Here is a 25412-nt window from a genome sequence, read left to right as displayed (position 1 = left end):
ATTTGGGGAACAGGCCCATAAAAAAATATCTATACTCTCATTTATTTTCATTTAGCACTGTCATCTGAGAGGTGCTGGACATGAAACTTTAATTGTCTGATAGTTGTCACACTTACCAGACTGGCAGAGGTTTCTTTGACCTAAGATTTGAGATTCCAAGGGAAACATTGTGAGTCTTTCCTGAGACCAGAATGGAAACATCCCTATCCTTATAATTAGGTGAAGACAAGAGTTGGGCCCAAGTCTGGACTGATGTTCCTTTCATTTTCAGCTCAGCTTTGAAGACCAGGGGACTCAGTGTCGAGTTTCAGTCTATGTAGAAACTTCAAAACATGGTGCCATATTTGCTATCAAGACGCTGAATCATGTCATGCAAAATATCATGTGAATTTCTATATGAAGCAGACCTAGGGAACATTTTATAATTAGAATTTGCTACAGTCTTCATTAGCATTCCTGGTATAATTGTGTCAGAAAATTTTTTTTCCCAAGACTTAAAATATTGTAGAATATTCAAGTTAAATAATATCCAAGGCAGGTAGGCCTTCTTTGAATCATTGGCAAGAAAGTATATATTTTGGAAGTCCCTCTTCTCGCCTTATATTTTCACAACTGATTGCTTTAGGTAGAAAAATCCACAGTGCTGAATACCGACTTACTGACTCACTGAAAGGCAATGGCCCAATACAAATATCATAATAAAAGATGAAACTAAGAAGGAGCAAATAAGAGGCAAAGATCAAATGGAAAATGCTGTTTCCAAAATGAAACACTGAGTCCAGGAAACCCTCAAGTGTTAATCTTGAACCTGAGAAGAGCTTGGCTCTGAAATCTTGGCCTCTAGTATATGAGTATATCTGTTACTCTCTGTGTGGCTCCATGTGACATATACTCCTCAAGTGTGGAAAAAGAAAACAAATTCCAACCTGGAGTGGAAGGCTGTCTAAAGATAGCATCTCATTCATCAACCACCCCTGCCACCCCCTCACAGGGTGCTGTTATCTAATTTCCTCTTTCCAATTCCGGGACCAGTGATCATGCTGTTCTGCATGGGCCATGAAGGAGGCTCTCGCTGCTTCACGCACACCTTGTTCCCCATTTGGTCAAAGTATCACCAACTATAATAGTAACTAGGACTCCTGTTAGTAAAGGCCAGTAGAACTAATTCATCTTATGTAACACATATGTTATTACAAGAGTCTTTTAAGGGAAAAGCTTTTATCCAGAAGAGTGGCTGTGATGGAGGTCATGTCAGGAGCTGGGAATAACAGTGGGAAAGCATGGGTTGAAATCCATCTTGTGTCTCTTCTCGCCTAAAACTTTCAAGGTGAAGAAGAAGAATTTCTAATGTTTAAGGATCTCAAGCAAATCCTTTGTGCCAAACACTGTGTCTATTGCTTTCACATCCAGCGCTTCTCTCACACCTTCCAATAACAAGTGAAGAAACACGCCATAGGGGTTCACAACTTTCCTGCATAGGATTTAAACTCAGGTGTGTTTAAAACTTAAGTCATGATAATTCCCTGTTCATGGTACTCTGATGGTTTCTCACCACACTTAAACTCCCAAGTCCATCATGTTCTACGAGGTCTTAGCTCTCTGGCCTCTGTCTACACCTCTGCCTTTATCTCCTACAATTACCCACTCTGTATCAGGTTACCCCCTCCCTATCGGTAGTCACCTTCTTGCTTTCTTTCTAACACAGCTAGTTTGCTCACATGCAGGGTCTTTGCATATCCTGATCCCACTGCTGGGAAAGCTCTTCCCTCGGCTATCTGTATAGTCGCCTCTACTCAAACACTTCCTCTTCAGAGAAGCCTTGCCTGCTACCTTATAGAAAGGAACACTGACCATCCTAAATCATTCTGTATTCCTTTATCCTACTTCATTTTCCTTTGTGGCCTTTTTCACTCTATGTCATGTTGGCAATATTCCATTATTTCTTGTCATATCATATTTTTGTTGTGTTTCCCACTAAAATGTAAGTAAACTCTGTGGGTGGAGGCATTGTATAACATGAGTGTTTGGAACAATGTCAGGCACTTAGGAGGTGCTCAATAAATGTCAAATATCTGAATAAACTATACGATAGTTTTAGCTCTGCAGTCCTGCACACCATTTTGATGCAACAGTAATGCTGGCATTTTATAGTTGTTGCTGATGTTTACTGGGTGCTCACTGCATTTGAAGCATAAACTAAATGCCTTACAGAATTTATTACATTTAATTTTCACACACTCACATAAAGGCATATGAGTGAGATTTTTAATTATATTTTTACCACCATAATTTCTCCCTCACTTACATGATGACATGCTATGTTGCAAAAATTAAATAATAATCACAAAACTAAATCAGTGGAACAGCTGAGATTTGACTCTTGAGTCCATGTCACAAACACTATTGACAGACATGCTCATATTGTCTCATCAGTGATTTTGTTACATCCATCTCCTACTAGAATCAGTGATTTAGTCCTGCCCCTTTTTTTGTACAGATGAGAAAACTTGAGGCCAAGAGTAATTTTTAAAAAATATTTCTTTATTAAACTGAGCCAGGTCCCACAGTTTCAGCATGTGGGATCTAGCTCCCTGGCCAGGGATCGAACCCAGGCCCCCTACATTGAAAGGGGACCACCGGGGAAGTGCCCCAAGAGTCATTTAGAGCAGCAACCTTTTTGGCACCAGTGACCGGTATCGTGGAAGACAATTTTTCCACAGACCAAAAATGGGGAATAGTTTCAGGATGATTCAAGCACATTAAATTTATTGTGCACTTTATTTCTATTATTAATACATCATCTCCACCTGGGATCATCAGGTATTAGACCCCACAGGTTGGGGACACCTGATTTAGAGAGTAGGAAAGATGGCAAGATCTAGAACCCATACTTCTTTACACTTTCCTGAATGTACCAAAGCAGCCTGGGACTAATAAAGAATTTGCTGAATACCAATCAAGAAGGAAAAATGTTTAGGTACTTCCTGACAACACTAATCAAAATAATACATTCAGTGGCAAATTCAGAAGAGAAGTATGTGAAATTGACATTTGGAAGTGTGAACAATATTTGGAAGAAATAAGAATTCTTTGGATATAAACTTGAAGTTAACCCACAGTATGTAAGAGATTTTAGCACATCCGTGTGTGACAAAGGCAGCCTTTCAATTCCAAATAGACTTCTGATCCAGTTTGTAACCATATTGAAGATATTTAAATGAGTATAATCTGGATGACCAAGAAACTCACTCCAGCACTTATTTCTTCACATTTGAAGACAATTGTTCTCGGATGCTGGAGCAGATTTCATTGTATTTTACTCACAGAGATTGAAAATTGCATTAACACTCTATTACATGGGAGGGAAAAATCATCAAAAAACACGATGACTGAACTGTTTAAAAAGATAGAATATGGACGAATGGATGGATACCTAGACAGAGATTAGTACAAGTGTTTATCACTAGAGAAATTAATAAGTGAAACACTGTGGAAATAGTGCTGCATATTAACATGTATCTGTTGGAATCACAACCTATACATGTGTGTGTGTGTGTGTGTGCGTGTTTAGTAGTTCAGTTGTGTCTGACTCTTTGAGACCCTTTGGACTGCAGCCCTCCAGGCTCCTCTGTTCATGGGATTTTTCAGGCAAGAAATACTGGAGTGGGTTGCTATTTCCTACTCCACGGTATCTTCTAGACCCAGGGATCAAACCCGCATCCCTTCCATCTCCTGCATTGGCAGGCGGATTCTTGACCCCCTCTGTTTCTTGACCTGCAGCTTTTACACCAGCTCTCTAGAGAAAGGTTTATTGGGTGGACTGGGGTGAGTTCAGTCAGAACTCTGTCTCTTTGTGAATGCTTGTGATCATAAACAGCCACATTCAGAATGAGAGCACTCAGTCAATGACCATTCAAGAAACAATTGTTTTTCATGCATTTTAAAGAATTTTTGTTTTGGACTTACAAAGACCCTGAAATTTATATAATTATGGGATCCCTCTTGTTGTTTAGGATGATCAAATCACTGCATAGAAGTTATCTCTATGAAACATATATTCAATAACATATTGAGAATTGTAACAAAGGTTAAGAAATATAGTATGTGTATACAGGTATATATTGTAGAAGGAAATGGCAACCCACTCCAATATTATTGCTTGGAAAATTCCATGGACAGACGAGCCTGGTGGGCTATAGTCTATGAAGTCGCAAAGAGTTGGATGCAACTGAGCATGCAAGTATGCGTATGGGTATATATATTTACATTTATATTTGTACATACATGTTTTATATATATATTTCATGGACTTGACCCAGAGAACATTTGCTTTTATAAACAGTTTTATTGCTTAATTGGTAATTAGGCCCTGGCTTGCTTGTGTGTGGTATTAACATAAATTGATAGAGAGCCTCACCAGGTGCATTCAATTTAAAAAGTTTTAAAGTAAGGTATCATGTTTTACCACTTGGTTGCATTTTGAAAATATATTTAATAGGTTTATTCCAATGTCAGGGTTGCAATAAATGGAAGTCAAGCTGACTTAAAACAGACCAGTCTGTGGGTTAATCTTCCTGTCTCCTGATTTCCATCACCTACTTTGAACCTATTTAGTCATCCATTTGCAGACCTTGCCATAGCCCGTGGCTGAAGCCTGCAGTTGCTCATTTCCATGCACTAGAAGAGCTACATATTTTTCTTTGCCTGGAATGTTATTTGTCTGAGTCAGACTAACCATCAGAACTAACAAGGCACAGGGCCAAATATATCCATTATTTCTGTAAAATGGCTGGGTGAACTTCGGTGCAGCATGAATAAGAGAGACTTAAACACAGGCATTAAATAAACTGTGAGCCTATTTGTGAAAAGTCCTGCCTTTGGTTACTGTTCATTTACTGGCTTTTGGCTTGTATGCTGAATCCCTAGTATGGGCCCTGATGAGCAGGCATCAGAGGTATATTAGGGAATTATGTAATGCAATTATTTTTAGGCTTTTCTGAGGATATGAACAGTTTATGAAGTAGCTTAAAGCTGAAAATTCAGGCAGAAGGAATAAGAGACACTCAGCATTAGGTACTGGATTTCTCTGGGAAATGAATCAATACTGATCCAATTAGTTGTTGCTAATACTTTCCTGGAAGAATATTCCTTTAAATGCAATAACATAGTAGTTATAGTCTTAGCATTTCTTAGAGGATGTAGATGTGTGCACACATTTCCACCTCTTGCATCAGCTTCCGCAAAACTGAGTGACTACTGGGACAGGTTTTATGTGAAACTATTTTAGGGCCCCCTTAAAATTATCTAATATTCCCACTTGAATGTGTACCCAGAGGTTTACAATTTAACACACTGTCTTTCTAATGGAAGTTCCTGAAAAGCCACTAATGGAAGTTACATATATTGCATCTTCTGGGCACATAATAAAGTGCATCTGTAAAGAATTAAAATTCATATATTTCCCTCAAATCTTACTCATTCTGTAAGAAAAATCTCAACTCCTTCTGCTATGTTTAAAAAGCCTTCCCTGATTATTTTGATATAAATGGGTACAAGTTTTTATTTTCATTAGAGTCTCTTTTGTATTCTCTAAATGTTTCTTGCTAGAATGTTTCATGTGAGAATCTTTTCTCCTCAATTAATTTGCAGACTGCTAAGGGGAAGGGTATGCATGACATTTTATAACTTCCTGATACCCAATTAAGATGTTATAAATTCACGCTTTGAGACCTTCCCTTTTTGATCCAACATATGGCAGAAAGCAGATAAAATATAAAAGATACAATTAAATATCTTTGACATACTGAAAGACCAGAAATGGGAGGAAATGAAAAATACTGAGAGAAACTAACACTGCAGGTCTGTTAGGATCTGAGACTAGAAGCAAGGAAAGGCAGATTCCATTGAGCAGAAGGAAATGTGGTTCCTTGGGTGCAATGGGGCACTAGAGCTGGTCTCACTGTGGAGCTTCTTGACACAGAAAAGGAGCTGAAAAAAATCCCTGATTTACTACTTTGGGGGGACACAGTGCCTATAGCACTGCTTCTTATACAGGCACAAAGAAGCAGACAGCCTTGCAGCCAGGCAACCTTGAGCCAAGCCACCACTTGGCAGCAGGAAATGAACTCATGACAGATTAAATGAAAATAAGAGAAAAACATCAATACTGGTTTTAAAATAAGTATGTTTAGAATCTCTAAAGGGAATGAGAAATGAGTAACTCAAGAATGAGAAATTATGAAACCAAAACAGATATAAATGTAATAATGAAGGATAAATATAAAAAAATTAAGAGATTCTTAAAATGAAAATTATTGTTTTTGAAATGGTCGTAATTAGAGTAACCTTTAAATGAGACATGAAGGATAAATAAATGGAAATACAGTTTTGGGGAAGTTTTACAGAATGTAGCACAGTAGATAGAGACATAAAACATGTATAAGAAGTATGGGCTATGGATTGGGATAATTTAATGTAATTATATCAGTGTTCCAGCAGAGAAAATGTCTGAGGCTATATTTAAAAATGTAAGAATTTTCTGAATTAAGGACGTGTGCTAAGTCGCAGTCGTGTCCGACTCTTTGCCACCCCATTGACTGTAGCCTGCCAGGCTCCTCTGTCCATGGGATTCTCCAAGCAAGGATACTGGAGTGGATTGCCCTCCTCCAGGGGATCTTCCAGACCTGGGGATCAAACCTCCATTTCCTGTGGCTCCTACATTGCAGGTGGATTCTTTATGGCTGAGCCACCTTTGAAGTCAGACATGAATTCAAAGTCTCCACCAACTATAATGGATGAAGATAAGTTGATAATGATACCTGTCTTAAAGAAACTGAAGTATATCAAGGATAAAGAAAAAGGACACTTGGCAAGGAATAATGATCACACAATGGGAGACTTCTCAGAAGCAGTAATAAATGCTAGAACACATAACGCCCTCATAATATTAAAGGAATAAAATTTTAAATATGAATTACATACCCAGCTAATATACTTTTTATAATGAGGTTGTAATAAATATATCTTCAACTATATAAAGCTAAGAGAGTATATCTACTACTCCACACCATCATTAAAACAATTACTATGTGACACATTGCCTTTATTGAAGTAAAAGTGTGTAAGAACTTAATGATAAATATGTGAATAAATATAACAAATAATTGTAAAAATACCTATTATGAACTTTTTAAAATGTAAAATTTTAGACAATTGCAAAGTTGAATGTTAGGGCTACTTAAAATATGCTCAAGTCTTTAAATTTGGGTTTAAAAATTTATTCTTCTGCATTTTAAATAATAATTACTGAAAATAATGAAGGAAGAGTTACCAACCAGCAAAGAGGAACCAGCAAAAAAGGAAAACAATAATAATAATGATGATAATGATTTTGGCTACCCACTCTAGTATTCTTGCCTGGAGAAACCCAAGGACAGAGGAGCTTGGTTGGCTACAGCCCATAGGGTCTCAAACAGTAGGACATAACTGAAGGGACTTAGCACACAGCACACAATGATTATATTACGAACTTTACTGACCTACGGGAAGGCAGAAAAGCAGAAAGGGAAAAAGAAAATCCTACAAAGGTGTAAGTCAAAAACACAAAATGAGGTGGTAGACACAGAATTCATCACGACATGTTAAGAAAGTTAAATTCTCTTGATAAAATATTAGATTGAAGACAATTTACTTACACAGTTGGCCCTCTGTATCCAAGGGTTTAGCATCTATGGATTTGATCCATAGTTGGCAAAGACTCTACCTGCAACGCAGGAGACCCTGGTTTGATTCCTGGGTTGGGAAGATCCACTGGAGAAGGGATAGGCTACCCACTTAGGTATTCTTGGGCTTCCATAGTGCCTCAGCTGGTAAAGAATCTGCCTAAAATGCAGGAGACCTGGGTTGGATCCCTGGGTTGGGAAGATCCCCTGGAGAAGGGAGAGGCTACCCACTCCAGTATTCTGGCCTGGAGAATTCCATGGACTGTATGGTCCATGGGGTTGCAAAGAGTCGGACATGACTGACTTTCACTTCACTGGTTGAATCCACAGAGGTGGAACCAGGGATGCTGGGGTAAGGGGGTGAGATGGGGGAGGGGCTACTGTACTCTGCCATTTTATATAATGGACTTGAGCAGTGGGGAATTTTTGGTATCAGGGGAGATGGGTGGACACTATCTGGAACCAATTCCCTGCCTATACAGAGGGATGACCATATCCTGGTTTCAGGGTATAACTAAACAAAATGACAAAGGAAACTTAAAGAACTGTTAACACTGAAACGCTAATCAAAAAAAGTAAAAGCAGCATGCTGATACAAAAGCAGAAATTAAAGCAACAACCTTCAATAAGGCAATCATTTCATTCTAATAAAATGAAGATTCTAACGAAAGTAAACAATATCAAAATAAAGAATATGCAGGTACTTAAAGCAAAATGGCTGTCTGGGGAGGCCTTACAAATAGCTGTGAAAAGAAGAGAAGCGAAAAGCAAAGGAGAAAAGGAAAGATATAAGCATCTGAATGCAGAGTTCCAAAGAATAGCAAGGAGAGACAGCCCTCAATGCAAAGAAATAGAGGAAAACAACAGCATGGGAAAGACGAGAGATCTCTTCAAGAAAATTAGAGATACCAAGGGAACATTTCATGCAAAGATGGGCTCAGTAAAGGACAGAAATGGTATGGACCTAACAGAGGCAGAAGATATTAAGAAGAGGTGGCAAGAACACACAGAAGAACTGTACAAAAAAGATCTTCACAACCAAGATAATCACAATGGTATGATCACTCACCTAGAGCCAGACATCCCGGAATGTGAAGTCGAGTGCGCCTTAGAAAACATCACTACGAACAAAGATAGTAGAGGTGATGGAATTCCAGTTGAGCTATTTCAAATCCTGAAAGATGATGCTGTGAAAGTGCTGCACTCAATATGCCAGCAAATTTGGAAAACTCAGCAGTGGCCACAGGACTGGAAAAGCTCAGTTTTCATTCTGATCCCAAAGAAAGGTAATGCCAAAGAATGCTCAAACTACCACACAATTGCACTCATCTCACACGCTAGTAAAGTAATGCTCAAAATTCTCCAAGCCAGGTTTCAGCAATACGTGAACCATGAACTTCCAGTTGTTCACACTGGTTTTAGAAAAGGCAGAGGAACCAGAGATCAAATTGCCAACATCCACTGGATCAGTGAAAAAGCAAGAGAGTTCCAGAAAAGCATCTATTTCTGCTTTATTGACTATGCCAAAGCCTTTGACTGTGTGGATCACAATAAACTGTGGAAAATTCTGAAAGAGATGGGAATACCAGACCACCTGACCTGCCTGTTTCGAAACCTATATGCAGCTCAGGAAGCAACAGTTAGAACTGGACATGGAACAACAGACTGGTTCCAAATAGGAAAAGGAGGACGTCAAGGCTGTATATTGTCACCCTGCTTATTTAATTATATGCAGAGTACATCATGAGAAACGCTGGATTGGATGAAGCACAAGCTGGAATCAAGATTGCTGGGAGAAATATCAATAATCTCAGATATGCAGATGACACCACCCTTATGGCAGAAAGTGAAGAGGAACTAAAAAGCCTCTTGATGAAAGTGAAAGAGCAGAGTGAAAAAGTTGGCTTAAAGCTCAACATTCAGAAAATGAAGATCATGGCATCTGGTCCCATCACTTCATGGGAAATAGATGGGGAAACAGTGGAAACAGTGACAGACTTTATTTTTTTGGGCTCCAAAAATCACTGCAGATGGTGATTGCAGGCATGAAATTAAAAGATGCTTACTCCTTGGAAGGAAAGTTATGACCAACTTAGATAGCATATTAAAAAGCAGAGATATTACTTTGCCAACAAAGGTCCATCTAGTCAAGGCTATGGTTTTTCCAGTAGTCATGTATAGATGTGAGAGTTGGAATGTGAAGAAAGCTGAGCATCAAAGAATTGATGCTTTTGAACTGTGGTGTCGGAGAAGACTGTTGACAGTCCCTTGGACTGCAAGGAGATCCAACCAGTCCATTCTGAAGGAGATCAGCCCTGGGATTTCTTTGGAAGGAATGATGTTAAAGCTGAAACTCTAGTACTTTGGCCACCTCATGCAAAGAGTTGACTCATAGGAAAAGACTCTGATGCTGGGAGGGATTGGGGGCAGGAGGAGAAGGGGATGACAGAGGATGAGATGGCTGGATGGCATCACCGACTCGATGGATGTGAGTTTGAGTGAACTCCAGGAGTTGGTGATGGACAGGGAGGCCTGGCATGCTGCAATTCATGGGGTCGCAAAGAGTTGGATACGAGTGAGCGACTGAATTGAACTCAACAGTAATAGAGCCTTGAAATGCACAAAGCAGAAATAAACCTAACTGGAAGGACAACGACAAATCTAGAAATAAACCATGGAAAATTTTTTTTAATATGTTTTTAATTAAATAAAATAGATGAAATATGATCAAGTACATAGAACTATTAACACTGAGATTGCTCTTGTATATTGAAAATGTATATGTGTAAATTATAAAACATCACAAATAATGTTTGAAAATATATCAAAAGACTGATATAACACAGACCACCTAGTGTGGTTAAAATATTCTACACTCATGATATATTTCTCATAGCACTAGCTTTCTGGTGGCCACATAGTAAGTACTCATAAACTGGATTGCCTGAACTAATGTCCTAAAAGATACATTACAATCTAGATTTCAGTTTCCACTGTTTTCTATATATGCAGCCTACAAACTGTCTGTCAACTTACAGGAGTCCTATAAAGTGAACAAAAGAAAAATTGAACAAAACCAGATTAGTCTTTCCCAATATGAAAAAGCTATATGTTTTCATTCTTTTATTTCTTCCAGTTATATTTAAAAGTGTGAAACAGCTAAAATTAGTGAAGACAAAATAACTCAACTACTTCAAAATTATAATCAACTGAAGCATCATTTTGGTGATTTAGTCATTAAGTCGTGTCCCACTCTTGCGACCCCATGGACTGCAGCCTGCCAGGCTTCTCTGTCCAAAGGATTCTCCTATGCATCATTAATTAATTATTATTAATTAGCATAACATTGTTCAATTTAATAGTTATGCATTTTTAAATTTATCTGTTTTATGAAAACTGTTGATTTTGCTTTTTCTCAAAGAGCAAAAGGCTTGGTTCAGCCATCATGAAACAAGTTGGTAGCTGATAAAAAGCTCGGAATATATGCTTTTTGAAAACTTCAAAAAATTTCTCCTACATGGTTAGAGTTTAAAGTTATAAATATCTGAAGAGAAAAAGAAGGGTGGGACATTTTTTCAAAAAGAAGTACATTTTATCTATAATATTTATATTGTAATATTTATTCCAATAAATAATATACATGTTCCCTAATACAGAAAATCATAATCTCTTCAGGAGGCCAAATATTTCTCTCATAATGTTTAAAAGGAGAAAGTCACCCACCTCCAATAAACCTCTGGTTAAAAGATAACTATCAACTCAATACAGATATCACTAAATGAAAATTAAGTGCAAAGTTAAAGTCATTTTGTAATAATAAAATAGCAAAACCTTGATAACTCAAAATGATTGTCCAGCTCCACATACCATTATTACATTAATTCAAAATTAGACATCTTAGTTTAAAATTTTCTTCCTTTTCATTATTATTCACCTTGTTGATGACTTCCTTAACTTTTATAATTATTTATTCCCAAAGACTAATATTTTGGTAATATTATTTCATATAAAATTTCAATATATGAAAGCTAGGAAACCACTGAGAAACAATTGAGATAAAGACAGAAGTTACATCATCAAAAACTTTAGCCTGACTTTCTGAAAACTTTGGTTGTTTTAACCAAATTTGTGTGATATTTTAATGTAATGGCAAGAAGTAAAAAATTGAAATTGCAAAACCAAGTTCCATATTTAGTTATAGATACGACATTGTTGATCTTAAATCTTTGAAAATGTATTTTTATTTTATGAAGAATGCACCCTTTCCAAAAAATAAGAAAAAAAAATATGATGATAATAAAATTAAAGAAACAACTTGAACAGGGGAAAATAATAGTTACAAGAAAAAATATGTGTCATATACTGCAAAAAAATTACACTTTAACAAAACAAAATAGAGCATGTTGTTGTTGTTGTTGAATTGCTAAGTCATATCTGACTCTCTTTGCAACCCCGTGTACCCGCCAGGCTCCTCTGTCCATGGGATCTCCCAGGCAAGAATACCAGAGTGGTTGCCATTTCCTTCTCCAAGGGATGTTCTAACCCAGGAATTGAACCTGTGTCTCCTGCTTGGCAGGCCAGTTCTTTACTACTGAGCCATCTGGGATGCCCAAGATAAAGCTAGAACTGGCTATTTTAATATCGATGGCTAATAGTAACTGAATACTTAATAGGTGTCAGGCAACATACTTGACACACTGTTCTGCTTATTTTAAGCAGTGTTTCTCTCAAGATTATCCACATTTTAGATTTAAGGAACTGGGTTTCACGTAGGCTAATAAATTACTTATGTTATATATTTTGTCCTGTCTTTTCACTCAACTTCATATTGTAAGAATTTCTAAGTAACTAAATTATACTTTAAAAACTCTAAACACAGAAGACCATCTAATTATATAATTATTGTGTAAACAGATGATGTTATATACCTCCAATACCTAATTATTGAATATTCACCAGCATTGATAACTTGTTTAAACTTTGCTAATTATGTAAATAAAAGGAAAAAAACCCTCATATATTTTCACATAGCAGAGCTCAAATAAATATTATCATGCAAGATTCAAATTAGAAAAATTTGAATTCATATTATTTGATACTTTTCATTTAAAACATTTTCCAGAGAGTAATTTTTAAAATCTTTAAGTGATCCCAAAATCAGTATGTTGTTGTGCTGGTGTGTAGTTGCTAAGTCATATCCGGCTCTTTGGGACCCCATTTACTGTGGCCTGCCAGACTCCTCTGTCCAGGGGATTCTCCCAGCAAGAATACTGCAGTGGGTTGCCATTCCTTCTCCAGGGCATCTTCCCGACCCAGGGACTGAACCCATGTCTCTTACATTGGCAGGTGGATTCTTGACCATTGATCCCCCAGGGAAGCCCTAAAATCATTATAATGAAATATTCCAAACCAGCCACATTTATTCGTTTTACAGTGGTCATTTTCTTTCCAAGGTCCCTAAATTCTGATCTCTCTATATGGCCCTTCTGACACTCCACCCTGTGATATTTATGACTAGCCTGAATCACCAGTACACATAAACACATACATCACTTGGAAAATCGGCACTCCCATCTCTCCCCACGACCCCAAACTCATCATCAAATTAGACACAGACTTGACACACCATTCAAACTGATAATGATACAGCTCCTTAGGAACATTCCTTAAATTATCAGTTAGTTGCAGGACATCCCCCAGGTACAGAATTTATCCACCCCCAGCAGATCCTGTGGATTTCAGAAATCCCTGAGGCTTTAAAGATTAGGCTAAGTGTGCTTCCCTTGTGGCTCAGCTGGTAAAAAATCCACCTGCAATGCAGGAGACCTGGGTTCAATTCCTGGGTTAGGAAGATCTCCTGGAGAAGGGAAAGGCTACCCACTCTAGTATCTGGCCTGGAGAATTCCGTGGACTGTATAGTCCATGGGGTTGCAATGAGTTGGATGTGACTGAGCGACTTTCACTTCACCCTGATAAAAAGAAGTGAATAAATACAGAGGTAGCTCACCTCCTATGACTTTTAAAGAAAGGAGGGTGGGGGATTTTCTATCCATGGTGGAGTAAGGGGCTTATTTTCTGTGTGACTACGTCTGCTAGAACATTTCAAAAAGAAAACCCTTGATCCCAAATACCAATTGTGTATAAATACTTCTGTTGTATAAACCCAGAGGCAGCTAATATTTTTTAATGAAGACAAAAGCACATAGAAGACAATTACATTTATTTTAAATCATAGTTTACACCAAAGTAATTGAATTTAAAACTAATTAAACAAGAAAACATCAATTAGCTATCTATTCTCTCTCTTGTACAATTACATTGTTTTATTGCCCATGTTTCATAATTGTTAACACGCAGCTTTTAAATCCTATCATTAGTTTTCCAGAAAAGGAAACTGTGATGTGTTATCTGTTCTGGAATCTAAGGTGTTTTGATAGGTTTGCTGGTGCTGCTGCTGCTGCTGCAATTAAGTCCTTTCTACAAATAGATGTTCTTGGTACATTTGATTTTATTAGAAATATGTGAGCTCATGGAGATCTAGTTTCTGAAAGTTAATAATGAGAGTTGCTCATGAGTACTTTGTTTATGTAATAGCCAAATATAGACCTAACCAAATTATCATGACCACTACTTATGTAGTCTCCTCACTTTGAGCAAAAGATAGACAATAACTTTAAGAACAAGTTGGTTTCAAGGGTAAAAGAAGCCAAGATCCTGTTATTTAATTCCATCAGGGAGCATGCAGGCACAAAAGGAATGGGGTATCTGTCAAAATGATATCCAACTGTGTAAATGCATTCAACTTTGCTCAACCTTCCTCTTATCCTCCCCTTTTAGGAATTAGTTACCATTATGGCACCCCACTCCAGTACTCTTGCCTGGAAAATCCCATGGATGGAGGAGCCTGGTAGGCTGCAGTCCATGGGGTCACCAAGAGTCGGACACGACTGAGCGACTTCACTTTCACGTTTCACTTTCATGCATTGGAGAAGGAAATGGCAACCAACTCCAGTGTTCTTGCCTGGAGAATCCCAGGGACAGGGGAGCCTGGTGGGCTGATGTCTATGGGGTCACACAGAGTCAGACATGACTGAAGTGACTTAGTAGCAGCAGTAAATAAATTTGGGCTTCCCAGGTGGCATTAGTGGTAAATAACCTTCCTGCCAGTGCAAGGGTTTTAAGAGATGCAGGTTCAATCCCTGGGTCAGGAAGAGCCCCTGGAGGAGGGCATGGCAACCCACTCTAGTATTCTTGCCTAGAGATCTCATAGACAGAGGAACCTGGCAGGCTAACAGAACATAGGGTCACAAAGAGTCAGACACAAATGAAGTGAGTTAGCACATATGTAGGTGATAAATTTAAAGAACACTGCTTTAAAAAAATAATATTTCCATGTAGGAAAAACTTTTATGTTGTTTCATATAGACATTGTGCTGCTATATAATGCCATATGGAATTCCAAGCTTAATAGAGAATTTGGTTGGTAGCTAACCTTTCTTCATTCTTCAGTATCCTTAGTCATGACTCTATTCTTTTTGACATACCTTTTCCTTCATTTAGCCTAATAATAATAGCCCGATTTATCCATAGTGAAATTCTATGACATACTCTTTAGTACATTCTAGAACTTTATACCCATTGTCTGTACTTTCATACCCATAATCTCATTAATAAATATTAAAAAATCCTGAGGGAAATTCTAAATATTACTTTAAACACCTTAAGATCTTATAACAGAAGCTCAGAAAGATTATATCTATTCCAAGCTTTACAAGGCTGGTAAACAAGTGAAGGATACCACACTCCCACTGGTTTCTCCTGGAATGCCTTCAATATTTATGTAAGAACACATGATTTAACACTTGAAGACTAGCTTGCATTTCTCCTAATGAAGTCCCTGATGCTTTTGCTCTTAAGTTATAAAGTCCTCAAAATCAGCATCTTTTGTGCCAACCCTTAGCACTACACAGTGTGTTAGTGGGCAACGGGTAGCAGTACAAAAATTACACCCTTTTGCCTAACAGAATATCTATTACACTTTGGGATCCTTCTTTACTAGATCTTTTCACTTCTCTTTCCGTAGTTTGTGTTTTTGTCTCAAATGCCTACCTGTTCACCTGCAGTGATCCAGCTCTCCAATAGTCTTTGATGTTTGGTTTATACCCCTGTGATCCTCTTGCTGAAAGTCATGCTCAACTAGGGCGGGCAGTGGTTCTAATTCTCCACTAATCACTGTCCGTTACCTTTAAAAAAAAAAAAAACAAAAAAACCTTTGTAGTTAAATTGTGTAACTGACACTGAAAGATCTTTGTCATAACAGCCCTTATGACAAATTTGGCTAGGTTTCAGAGTGCAAACTCATAGCTAGCTGCTGCTGCTGCTGCTAAGTCGCTTTAGTCGTGTCCGACTCTGTGCGACCCCCTAGAGGGCAGCCCACCAGGCTCCCCTGTCCCTGGGATTCTCCAGGCAAGAACACTGGAGTGGGTTGCCATTTCCTTCTCCAGTGCAAGCAAGTGAAAAGTGAAAGTGAAGTCGCTCAGTCGTGTCCGACTCTCAATGACCCCATGGATTGCAGCCTACCAGGCTCCTCCATCCATGGGATTTTCCAGGCAAGAGTGCTGGAGTGGGGTGCCATTGCCCTAGCAGGGCTTAAAAAAAAAAAAAAAAAGTGTAGACAAACGTGTAACAAGGGCAGTTACACGGAAACTCCCATAAATATCAGTTAAGGAGAAAAGTCTATCCTTTAGATGATGCTTTTTCTTTAGTCTGTGCCACCCACCCCACCCCCAGCCCCCCAACCAAGAAGTTCCAGATACCAACAAGATATCTGATATGAACAGACCTCTATCTAATTCTTCAGCTCAATTTTCTCCTAGAAAAATACTGAGAGCATTTGACATCCTTTCCATGTTATAAACACATAGATTTATCTCTTAAAATATGCAAGGATAGTTGAAAGGGTAAAAAGTCATGCCCAGCATCCCATCTAAAGTACATGGCCAGTTTGGACATGGTCATGATGCCTCTCTACATTCCTGACCCCACCCGTACGCCCCCTCCCCGCCACCGCCTCCTCCCTCAAAGTACTATTTAGGACACTGGTTTCCAAAAGAGTCGCCCTCTAGCCATCCTATCAAGGTGGCTGACTCCACTGTTTTTGAATCCCCTTGCAGGCACCAGCATTAGCTCTCAAGGAAATCAGAAATGGGGTGAAACCACTGACTTAGGGAATCTCCCGAGGCGAGAATGGAGTTTTCTGTCATGAGCAGAATCCCCACCGATCCTGCAAATGTGCCCTAACCTGTGACTAGTCTCACAGAAATGGGTGCTCGTCCTGTCACTGCGTTGTCTCGCCACATTGCCTCATGTCTCCCCTTCTAGGCCCCTCTGGCTATCACAATAAACGAGGCCTAGTGATGGATCGGCACAGCAGAGCCGCCACCCGGGACACCCAAGCTCCTCAAGCTTTCATTCTAGAAAAACTCCAGCGTCGATGCTGGGCCCAAACAGGCTTAGGCTCTCCGAGATACTGCACTCTTCGCACTAGAACCTTCTCAGGGCGCCGGAGCGTTGAGCCCACAGGGGCGCGTGGTTGGGGGGGTGGCCCCCTCGAGGCGAGGCGCGCGCAGTCTCAGCCCAGCGGCCGCCGCCGTGCTAGCCACGGTGGGTCGCCTTTCTCGGCCGCTGAGGCCCTGTCCGCAGTCATGTCGCGATTCTACCGTCGCAAGTACAAGTGCGGGGACCTGGTGTTTGCCAAATTAAAGGGCTACGCCCACTGGCCCGCCAGGATCGAGCAGACGGCCGAGGCCAACCGCTACCAGGTGTTTTTCTTCGGGACCCACGAGACGGCCTTCCTGGGCCCCAGGCACCTCTTCCCGTACGAGGAGTCCAAGGAGAAGTTTGGCAAACCGAATAAGAGGCGGGGCTTCAGCGAGGGCCTGTGGGAGATAGAGAACAACCCCACCGTCCAGGCTTCCGATTACCAGTGCGCCCTGGAGAAGAGCTGCCCTGAGGAGCCCGAGCCCGAGGTCGCCGAGGGCGGCGAGGACCCGAAGAGCCACACCAACGGCGGCGACGACGATGATCAAGGGAAGCTGGGCGTCGACCTGCCAGCTGAGGAAGAGAACGAGAAGGAGACCCTGAAGAGGACCGCCGAGGACCCGCCAGAGGACATCCCCAAGCGTCCCAAGGAGGCTGATCCTGAAGAAGGAGAGGAGAGGAAGGAGGCGGCCGCTGTCGCCGAGGAGGCCGAGGATGCGAGGCCGCTCCTTGTGGAGGTGGAGAACGACCCCGCCGCCTCCGTGCTGGGCCTGGCCTGGGGGCTGCCCGTGATGGAGCAGGAGCCAGAGGAAGAGTCCGCTGAGAGAGAGGCCCAGGCCCCAGGCGTCGGAGGTGGCCACGAGAGCCAGTAGTCACCAAAGTTTCCAGAAGAGCCCCCCACCCCATTCCTGCTGAGGCCTGGCTGTCACAGGGGGAACTGGCCATGGCCTGCAAACTGGGACCGCCTCCCCCACCCCACTTGCTCTCCACCGCCCTCTCTGCCTCTCCCGCCCGGCCCTCGGGGATTGACCCGGAGAGGGCAGCCCACCAGGCCCTCACCTCTGCGCCCCCACACCCTGGGATCTGAGTCAGCGCCTCTGCTCCCTGGGGCGAGTTGAAACCACCGTGGCCCCTCCCTGCCTGGAACTGTTTGCCAAGGCTTCTGTTGGAGCCCAGACCGGCCGTTTTCCACCTCCTGATGCCCCCTGTCCCTCCCCCGCCCCCGCCCCGGCCTTCTGGAGTCCACGTTGGAATCATAGCCGGGAGTTTCGGAAGGGGTGAAGGATAAGGAGCCGGGGGGCACTTCCAGGGACCTGGCAGAGGCAACCCTCAAGCTGTGGTGGTGGGAATGGCAGGAGGGTGGTGTATTGCTGAGCTCGCGTCCACTCCTCCCAGGCCTACGGTATTTGAGGCCTAGATTCTGAGAAAGTGAACGGCTTTGGCGGAGGGCCTCCCTTTTGCTGACCCAGGGAGTTATGGGAGTTGTAGTTTTTCATCAGATAAGGTGGGCTCTTCCAGGTTGTCAGCGCGAGCGGAAGCTTAGCTTCGCCCAGCTTCTTGGGTTGTAAGGCTGAGGAACATCTGTCCCCATTTAGATCTTTAGGGGCTCACGGGATGTTCTGGGAAGACCCCTGGCCACCCCTTTCCCTCCTCCCCCAGCCTCAAGGCCACCGCAAGTCATAAACATCACTCAGGTATAAAAGAACTGGGTACCTCCACTCTCCTAGTTTTACCGTTGCAGTTAACCGTTTCTGAGATGAACTAGGTGGTTCCCTTTCTACTTGGAGTTTCATGGCTCGTTTATGTAGTTAAGTTTCGCTGTTCCTTTTTTCCCACCCACATCCCTGGACCTGGTCCCCTCAGTGTTGTCACCAGATCTGATGTGTAACCGACCAAGTCAGGAAAACAAGGGGCCCCTCCCCCACCTCTTCCTGGTGGTCTCTCTGCCTTCCTCCATCTTTTGTCTCACCCATGCCCTTCTCCCTTGGGCTCTGAGGAAATATTGTTGACAGTAGCTTTCGAAGTTTAGATCTGAATATTTTCAGTTCTAAGGAAATAAAACCCGTTGATTACTTTAACAAATCTCAAGTCTGTTCTTTTGGTTTCTGAAGAATTTGCCCTTAAATTTAATGTTCCTCTTTGTTTTCTGTACATCCTGTGTTAAAAGCAATTATTTGTAGTGTACAGGGCTCCTTTAGAATCACCCTTGATAAACTTCTGTTAGGGTATTTACACTTCACTCTGTCTATAATAATTACTGCCACTGATTAGAATGAGTAGAAAGAAGTGAACTTAAAATGCTGGAATGGTGACACCTGGGACAGCGACTGAGTTTCTAATATTCTACAGGCTTTGCCAAAAAACAGATTCAGTCTTTATTTTGTTGCTGCTCTCCCAGATCTCACGACTCCCAACACTTTCTATGGCGGGGGGTGGGGGTCGGGGGTGGGGGTGGGGGAAGCAGTTACTTTTTATTTCCAGTTCTTAATGTAGTATCTGCAGAATACTTTGTGTCTTTTCAATGATTTGTGCAAGTATCTGGGGTTATGTGGATCTACTTAATGGTGCTCATGCTGGGTTCCAGTTTCAGTATTCCTCAACACTGCATGCATACATTTCAGTTCAGTTTAGTTGCTCAGTCGTGTCCGACTCTGCGACCCCATGAAACACAGCATGCCAGGCCTCCCTGTCCATCACCAACTCCCGGAGTTCACCCAGACTCATGTCCATCGAGTCAGTGATGCCATCCAGCCATCTCATCCTCTGTCATCCCCTTCTCCTCCTGCCCCCAATCCCTCCCAGCATCAGAGTCTTTTCCAATGAGTCAACACTTCGCATGAGGTGGCCAAAGTACTGGAGTTTCAGCTTTAGCATCATTCCTTCCAAAGAAATCCCAGGGCTGATCTTCTTCAGAATGGACTGGTTGGATCTCCTTGCAGTCCAAGGGACTCTCAAGAGTCTTCTCCAACACCACAGTTCAAAAGCATCAATTCTTTGGCACTCAGCCTTCTTCACAGTCCAACTCTCACATCCATACATGACCACTGGAAAAACCATAGCCTTGACTAGACAAAGTCTCTGCTTTTGAATATGCTATCTAGGTTGGTCATAACTTTCCTTCCAAGGAGTAAGCGTCTTTTAATTTCATGGCTGCAGCCACCATCTACAGCGATTTTGGAGCCCCCAAAAATAAAGTCTGACACTGTTTCCACTGTTTCCCCATCTATTTCCCATGAAGTGATGGGACCAGATGCCATGATCTTCGTTTTCTGAATGTTGAGCTTTAAGCCAACTTTTTCACTCTCCACTTTCACTTTCATCAAGAGACTTTTTAGTTCCTCTTCACTTTCTGCCATAAGGGTGGTGTCATCGCATGCATACAAGGACTTAGTAAATACTCGAGTCCTTCTCATAGAACCTGCCAGGCTATTGCTAACCAGTAAGGTTAGCAACTGAAGACAGTCCTATTTTTCTGTTCCTGTATAAAATGGTATTATTTTATTTCAGGGCTTCCCAGATGGCGCTAGTGTTAAAGAACTGGCCTGCCAATGCAGAAGGCAGAAGAGAAGAGGGTTCAATCTCTGGATCTGGAAGATCCCCTGGAGGAGGAAATGGCCACCCACTCCAGTATTCTTGCCTGGAGAATCCCCCCTGGACAGAGGAGCCTGGCAAACTACAGTCCATGGAGTTGCAAAGAGTTGGACATGACTGAAGCAGCTTAGCATGCACACATGTTTTATTTCAAGGCAGATACATTAGATGATTCCTTGCTTTTCAACTATTTCTGTTTACAATAATACTAGGAGTTACTATTTAGTGAACATTTACCATGTACTGAGAAGAATGGCCCCATTCAACCCTTGTAATCTGGCAAGTAGGTATTAGTATTCAGATTTCCCACTGGAAGCAACTCTGGTTCAGAGAGCAACTCTGGCTTTTCTTGCACTTCACGGAACACTCAGGTTGCAAATACAAATTTTGCTGGTCCAAGTCTAAGCTTCTCCCCCTGAGTTGCACATTCAGAAAAGCAACCCCATGACTACACAGTCCATGGAATTCTCCAGGTCAGAATATTGGAGTGGGTATCCTTTCCCTTCTCCAGGGGATCTTCCCAACCCAGGAATTGAACCTAGGTCTCCTCATTGCAGGTGGATTCTTTATCAGCTAAGCCACAAGGGAAGCCCACGGTAGCCTATCCCTTCTCCAGAGGATCTACCTGACCCAGGATTTGAACCGGGGTCTTCTGCATTGCAGGGGGATTCTTTAACCAGCTGAGCTATCAGGGAAGCCCTTCAGAAAAGCACTACCATGAAATCAGAGGTTTAAAAAAAATGTTATTTTCATATCAGTAACAAGTAATCATGAGAGTAGCTAGTACTGAGTCTCTAAAATGAGTCAGGCCAGTGTACTGTATTCTATACATGCTGCTAAGTCACTTCAGTCATGTCCAACTCTGTATGACCCCATAGATGGCAGCCCGCCAGGCTCCCCCATCCCTGGGATTCTCCAGGCAAGAACACTGGAGTGGGTTGCCATTGCCTTCTCCAATGCATGAAAGTGAAAAGTGAAAGTGAAGTCACTCAGTTGTATCTGACTCTTAGCCATCCCATGGACTGCAGCCTACCAGTCTCTTCCATCCATGGGATATTCCAGGCAAGAGTACTGGAGTGGGGTGCCATTGCCTTCTCCGATTCTATACATAATGTCTTTATAAATACAACTACCCAGTTAGGTTACCTACTATGATCTCTCTTTCAAAGCTGAGAGAGATGAGGGTCAGAGTTGTTATTTTCCCAAGGTCAGACAACTAGACAATTCAACTAGACAAAATTCAAAGGCAGGTGTCTCTCCTTGTAAATCATGGGTGCTTTGTTTTTATTTTATCATTTCCCATTGTATAAAACTTCTTGTTGAATAAAATGGAAGTACTCACGCTCTACTGTTTTGAAGTGACCATTTAGAAATTTGTATAGGAAATAATATATTAGCAAACATTGCTTGTGGGTGTGTAAGAAAAACCATTTGGGACATTTGACAATTGTTTTGTCATTAAATGACTTTGTGAAATGATGAAGACAATTGCACATTCAGTATTTTTCAAGAAGTATATGACTATAGGAATTCTGAATATGGATCACTATATTTGCCACAGGCAGGCATGCAGATTTGATAAAGTTTTTGTGGAGATACATCTTCTGAAATGATTCAATAACCTGAATGACATAAAGTGAAATTACTATTATACCATCTGAGTCTTTCTCTTTGTATTCTTTCTTTTTTTTTTTTTTTGTTCAAATGTTGAAGATAGAAAACTTTAGTGTTTATTAGGAAGCAGCCTTCTTGATGAGTATAATATTGTAGTTAAAATGATGACCTAAGTAATAGTGCACCTAAAGAATGATTCACAAGAGTTAGTAAACACACACACACACACACAAAAACCCAATAAAGAAAGGGAGACATGGAAAATCTGTGTTCTCACCCCTCTTCTTGGCAGAAGGCCCTATATATATGCTTTGGTGACCAAGGAATATTGTGTGGACTGAAAAAGACACTGCTTTCTAAAAATTTCTTTGATTTTAAAATCTCCCATAATTTTGGTGCTATTTTTTATTTTCTTCTGAACAAGCGTGTCTCAGTGACAAAATTACTGATCAAGAATTAGTTACTTTACTGAACAAAGAGCACCTCCTGGCCTTTTACTGATGCTTTGTTGGGGGTATTCAGTCAGATGCATTCATGACTGTTCTGAAGATCGTATTCAAGCATTCCAAGTAAATGTGTGTTCATCACATTGTCAGTGATCTGCAGACATATTTAGCGTTCTGGTTTCTGTGAGGCTTTCCAAGTATTTGGTATTTCACACAAGCATCAGTGATTACGTCACTTTGGCAGGGGACTAAGATGCCAACGAGGGTTGTAAATTTTGTTTCTTTCAGCTCTCACGCCTCTGCAAATTCTCATCCACAGTACACATTCTTCCCTGTGGTTCATACATCCCTTTTACGTTTCCTGAAAATGTAGTAGGTGTTCAGGGCACATAGGGCACCTTCTCTTTGCTTCACTGTCATCGCTCTAGTCAAAGAAGCTTCTGCTACACATGCTATGCACACAGGCTGTCCTTGTGTTTAAATGACTTTGCCGCCTTCTTTGAGCCTGGCCAAGTACTCAAGGCAAGAGCCACTCTGGGTGTTTCTGGAGAACTTTATATCCATACTGATCATATTCTACTTTCTTCTCTATTTTTTGCCCTTCCACTAGACTAGAGGAGAAAGAAAATATGCTCTCTTACTTTCAGTGAATCAGTGAAATTTATTTACTGGTTTGTATCAAGCAATAGGCTGTACCTTCTCAGCAGACAGGAACTATGATCATTCTGCTTATTCTGAGAATCTAGCAAGGTTCCTGGTTCACATTAGGCACACAACGTGTGTATGCGTTAGTTGTTCAGTTGTGTTGGACTCTTTGTGACCCCATGAACTGTAGCTCGCCAGGCTCCTCTGTCCATGGAGTTGTAGAGGCTAGAATACTGGAGTGGGTTTCCATTCCATTCTCCAGGGGATCTTTCCAACCCAGGTATCAAACCTGGGTCTCCCGCATTGCAGGCTGCTGCTGCTGCTAAGTCGCTTCAGTCTTGTCCGACTCCGTGCGACCCCACAGACGGCGGCCCACCAGGCTCCCCAGTCCCCGGGACTCTCCAGGCAAGAACAGTGGAGTGGGTTGCCATTTCCCTCTCCAAGGCGTGAAAGTGAAAATCGAAAGTGAAGTTACTCAGTCATGTCTGACTCCCAGCGAGCCCATGGACTGCAGCCTACCAGGCTCCTCCGTCCATGTGATTTTCCAGGCAAGAGTACTGGAGTGAGTTGCCATTGCCTTCTCCTTAAACTGCCTGAGCGACTAGGGAAGTCCAGGCAGTCAATAAATGGTTGTTAATAAAGAAATAAATGAATGAATGACTAAGTCCTACTGCTCACACTCATTCCAGCCCTTTGAGAAAAATTGGGTAATTTTGTTATGCTTAATAAAACACAGTATGGATTTTTTAAGTGGATGTGTATACCATTTTTTAAGATTTTTTTTTTGTTATTGTATAGAGGTACGTGTTGGTCTCATTAAATAACAAGCCTTAGCAAGACCCTAGGAGGATAAATCAAATTTTTCAAGTTGGCCATCTGACTCTGAGTGTGAATAAGCATATTAAATACAATATCCAGTTCCTTAAGTTATATTTTCTCTTTAATAATTTGATACTTCATTCTCAACTTCCTTTGATGCAGCAAGCAGCTTGATGGCCCCTGGCTTTGGAGCCACCCATGCTTAGATGTGATTCTGAGCTGTTGAGAGCTGTGTGATCTCAGGTTCCTCCAGCTACACGTGGTTATCATGCCTTTTACGTGACAGTTTTGTTGTGTGAAGCCAAAGACTTAATATATGTTAAAATATCAAAGAGGACCCAACACAATATCAGCATTCTGTACAAGTAAATTCACTTTCTTTCTGTGTCATCCAGAGAACTAACCATACCATTTGAAATAATTATGGCCCAGTGCATCACTTTTATTTAGGAAAACACTGGAAGCCACTCACCAATGACCAGACAGTTTCCTAGTTGGGAAAAATCCTGTATTTATCCTGTCCATACACAGAGAGAAACCAAATTTTATCCTCCCATTTACTCACATGACTCCTTCAACTAATTTCTTTAAATTCCCTTGCTGTTAACTGAATTATTTCATGCAAACACATCCAATTTTAAATACTTATCTTTTGGCATGACGCATCTCTCCTGTGGTCAGTTTCATTGCTCCTATTATTCCCAGGGGATCCACTCACTGTTTTCCAATGAGTATCTCTCCAGTCCATCTCCTCCAGAACCTTCCAGTGCTGGTTTTCTGCATCTGTGGATATAGCCATTGTATTGCTCTAGTTTTGTCTCGCGCCTTTGCCTTTTTGCCAGAGTATCTATCTATTCACACATAATTTTAATGAGCTGCCCAATTTGATTACTAAAAGGCATCGGAGTGTAGCGAGGGATGGACCATTCTTTTCAGAAACTCTCTTAGGTTTCATGTCCTCCTGTGATTTACCAAGTGTCACTTAATTTTGCCTTTTTTTTTTTTTTCGCACCCTGGTCAACTCTTCATCACAGTC

At 41.2% G+C, this 25412-nt stretch overlaps 1 protein-coding gene and 1 long non-coding RNA gene across 3 annotated transcripts in view; one reads left to right on the top strand and one right to left on the bottom strand.

Annotated features, from left to right (window-relative positions):
- The window catches only part of LOC139179024 (uncharacterized), a 99356-nt gene extending 82091 nt beyond the window's left edge, over positions 1–17265 (bottom strand). For both annotated transcript variants that reach the window (XR_011563461.1, XR_011563462.1), the window contains exons 1-2: positions 17023–17265; positions 15831–15964 (exon numbers count right to left, since the gene is read on the bottom strand). This is a non-coding gene — a long non-coding RNA (uncharacterized lncRNA). The remainder of the gene's footprint in view (positions 1–15830; positions 15965–17022) is intronic.
- A 67-nt stretch (positions 17266–17332) lies between these two features.
- HDGFL1 (HDGF like 1) lies at positions 17333–19323 on the top strand. Its single transcript, XM_019985420.2, has one exon. The coding sequence runs from the start codon at positions 17426–17428 to the stop codon at positions 18131–18133; it is 708 nt and encodes a 235-aa protein (XP_019840979.2). The 5' UTR covers positions 17333–17425; the 3' UTR covers positions 18134–19323.
- Positions 19324–25412: the final 6089 nt, after the last annotated feature.

The sequence above is a fragment of the Bos indicus genome, chromosome 23 (genome assembly GCF_029378745.1).
Source record: "Bos indicus isolate NIAB-ARS_2022 breed Sahiwal x Tharparkar chromosome 23, NIAB-ARS_B.indTharparkar_mat_pri_1.0, whole genome shotgun sequence".
NCBI classification, from domain to species: domain Eukaryota; kingdom Metazoa; phylum Chordata; class Mammalia; order Artiodactyla; family Bovidae; genus Bos; species Bos indicus.
The sequence above is the reverse complement of the archived record's forward strand: the minus strand, read 5'-3'. Positions and strand labels throughout refer to the sequence as shown.

What these genes read in the sequence shown, in the direction of transcription:
- HDGFL1 (XM_019985420.2), top strand. Translation starts at nt 17,426, where the DNA reads ATGTCGCGATTCTACCGTCGCAAGTACAAGTGCGGGGACCTGGTGTTT.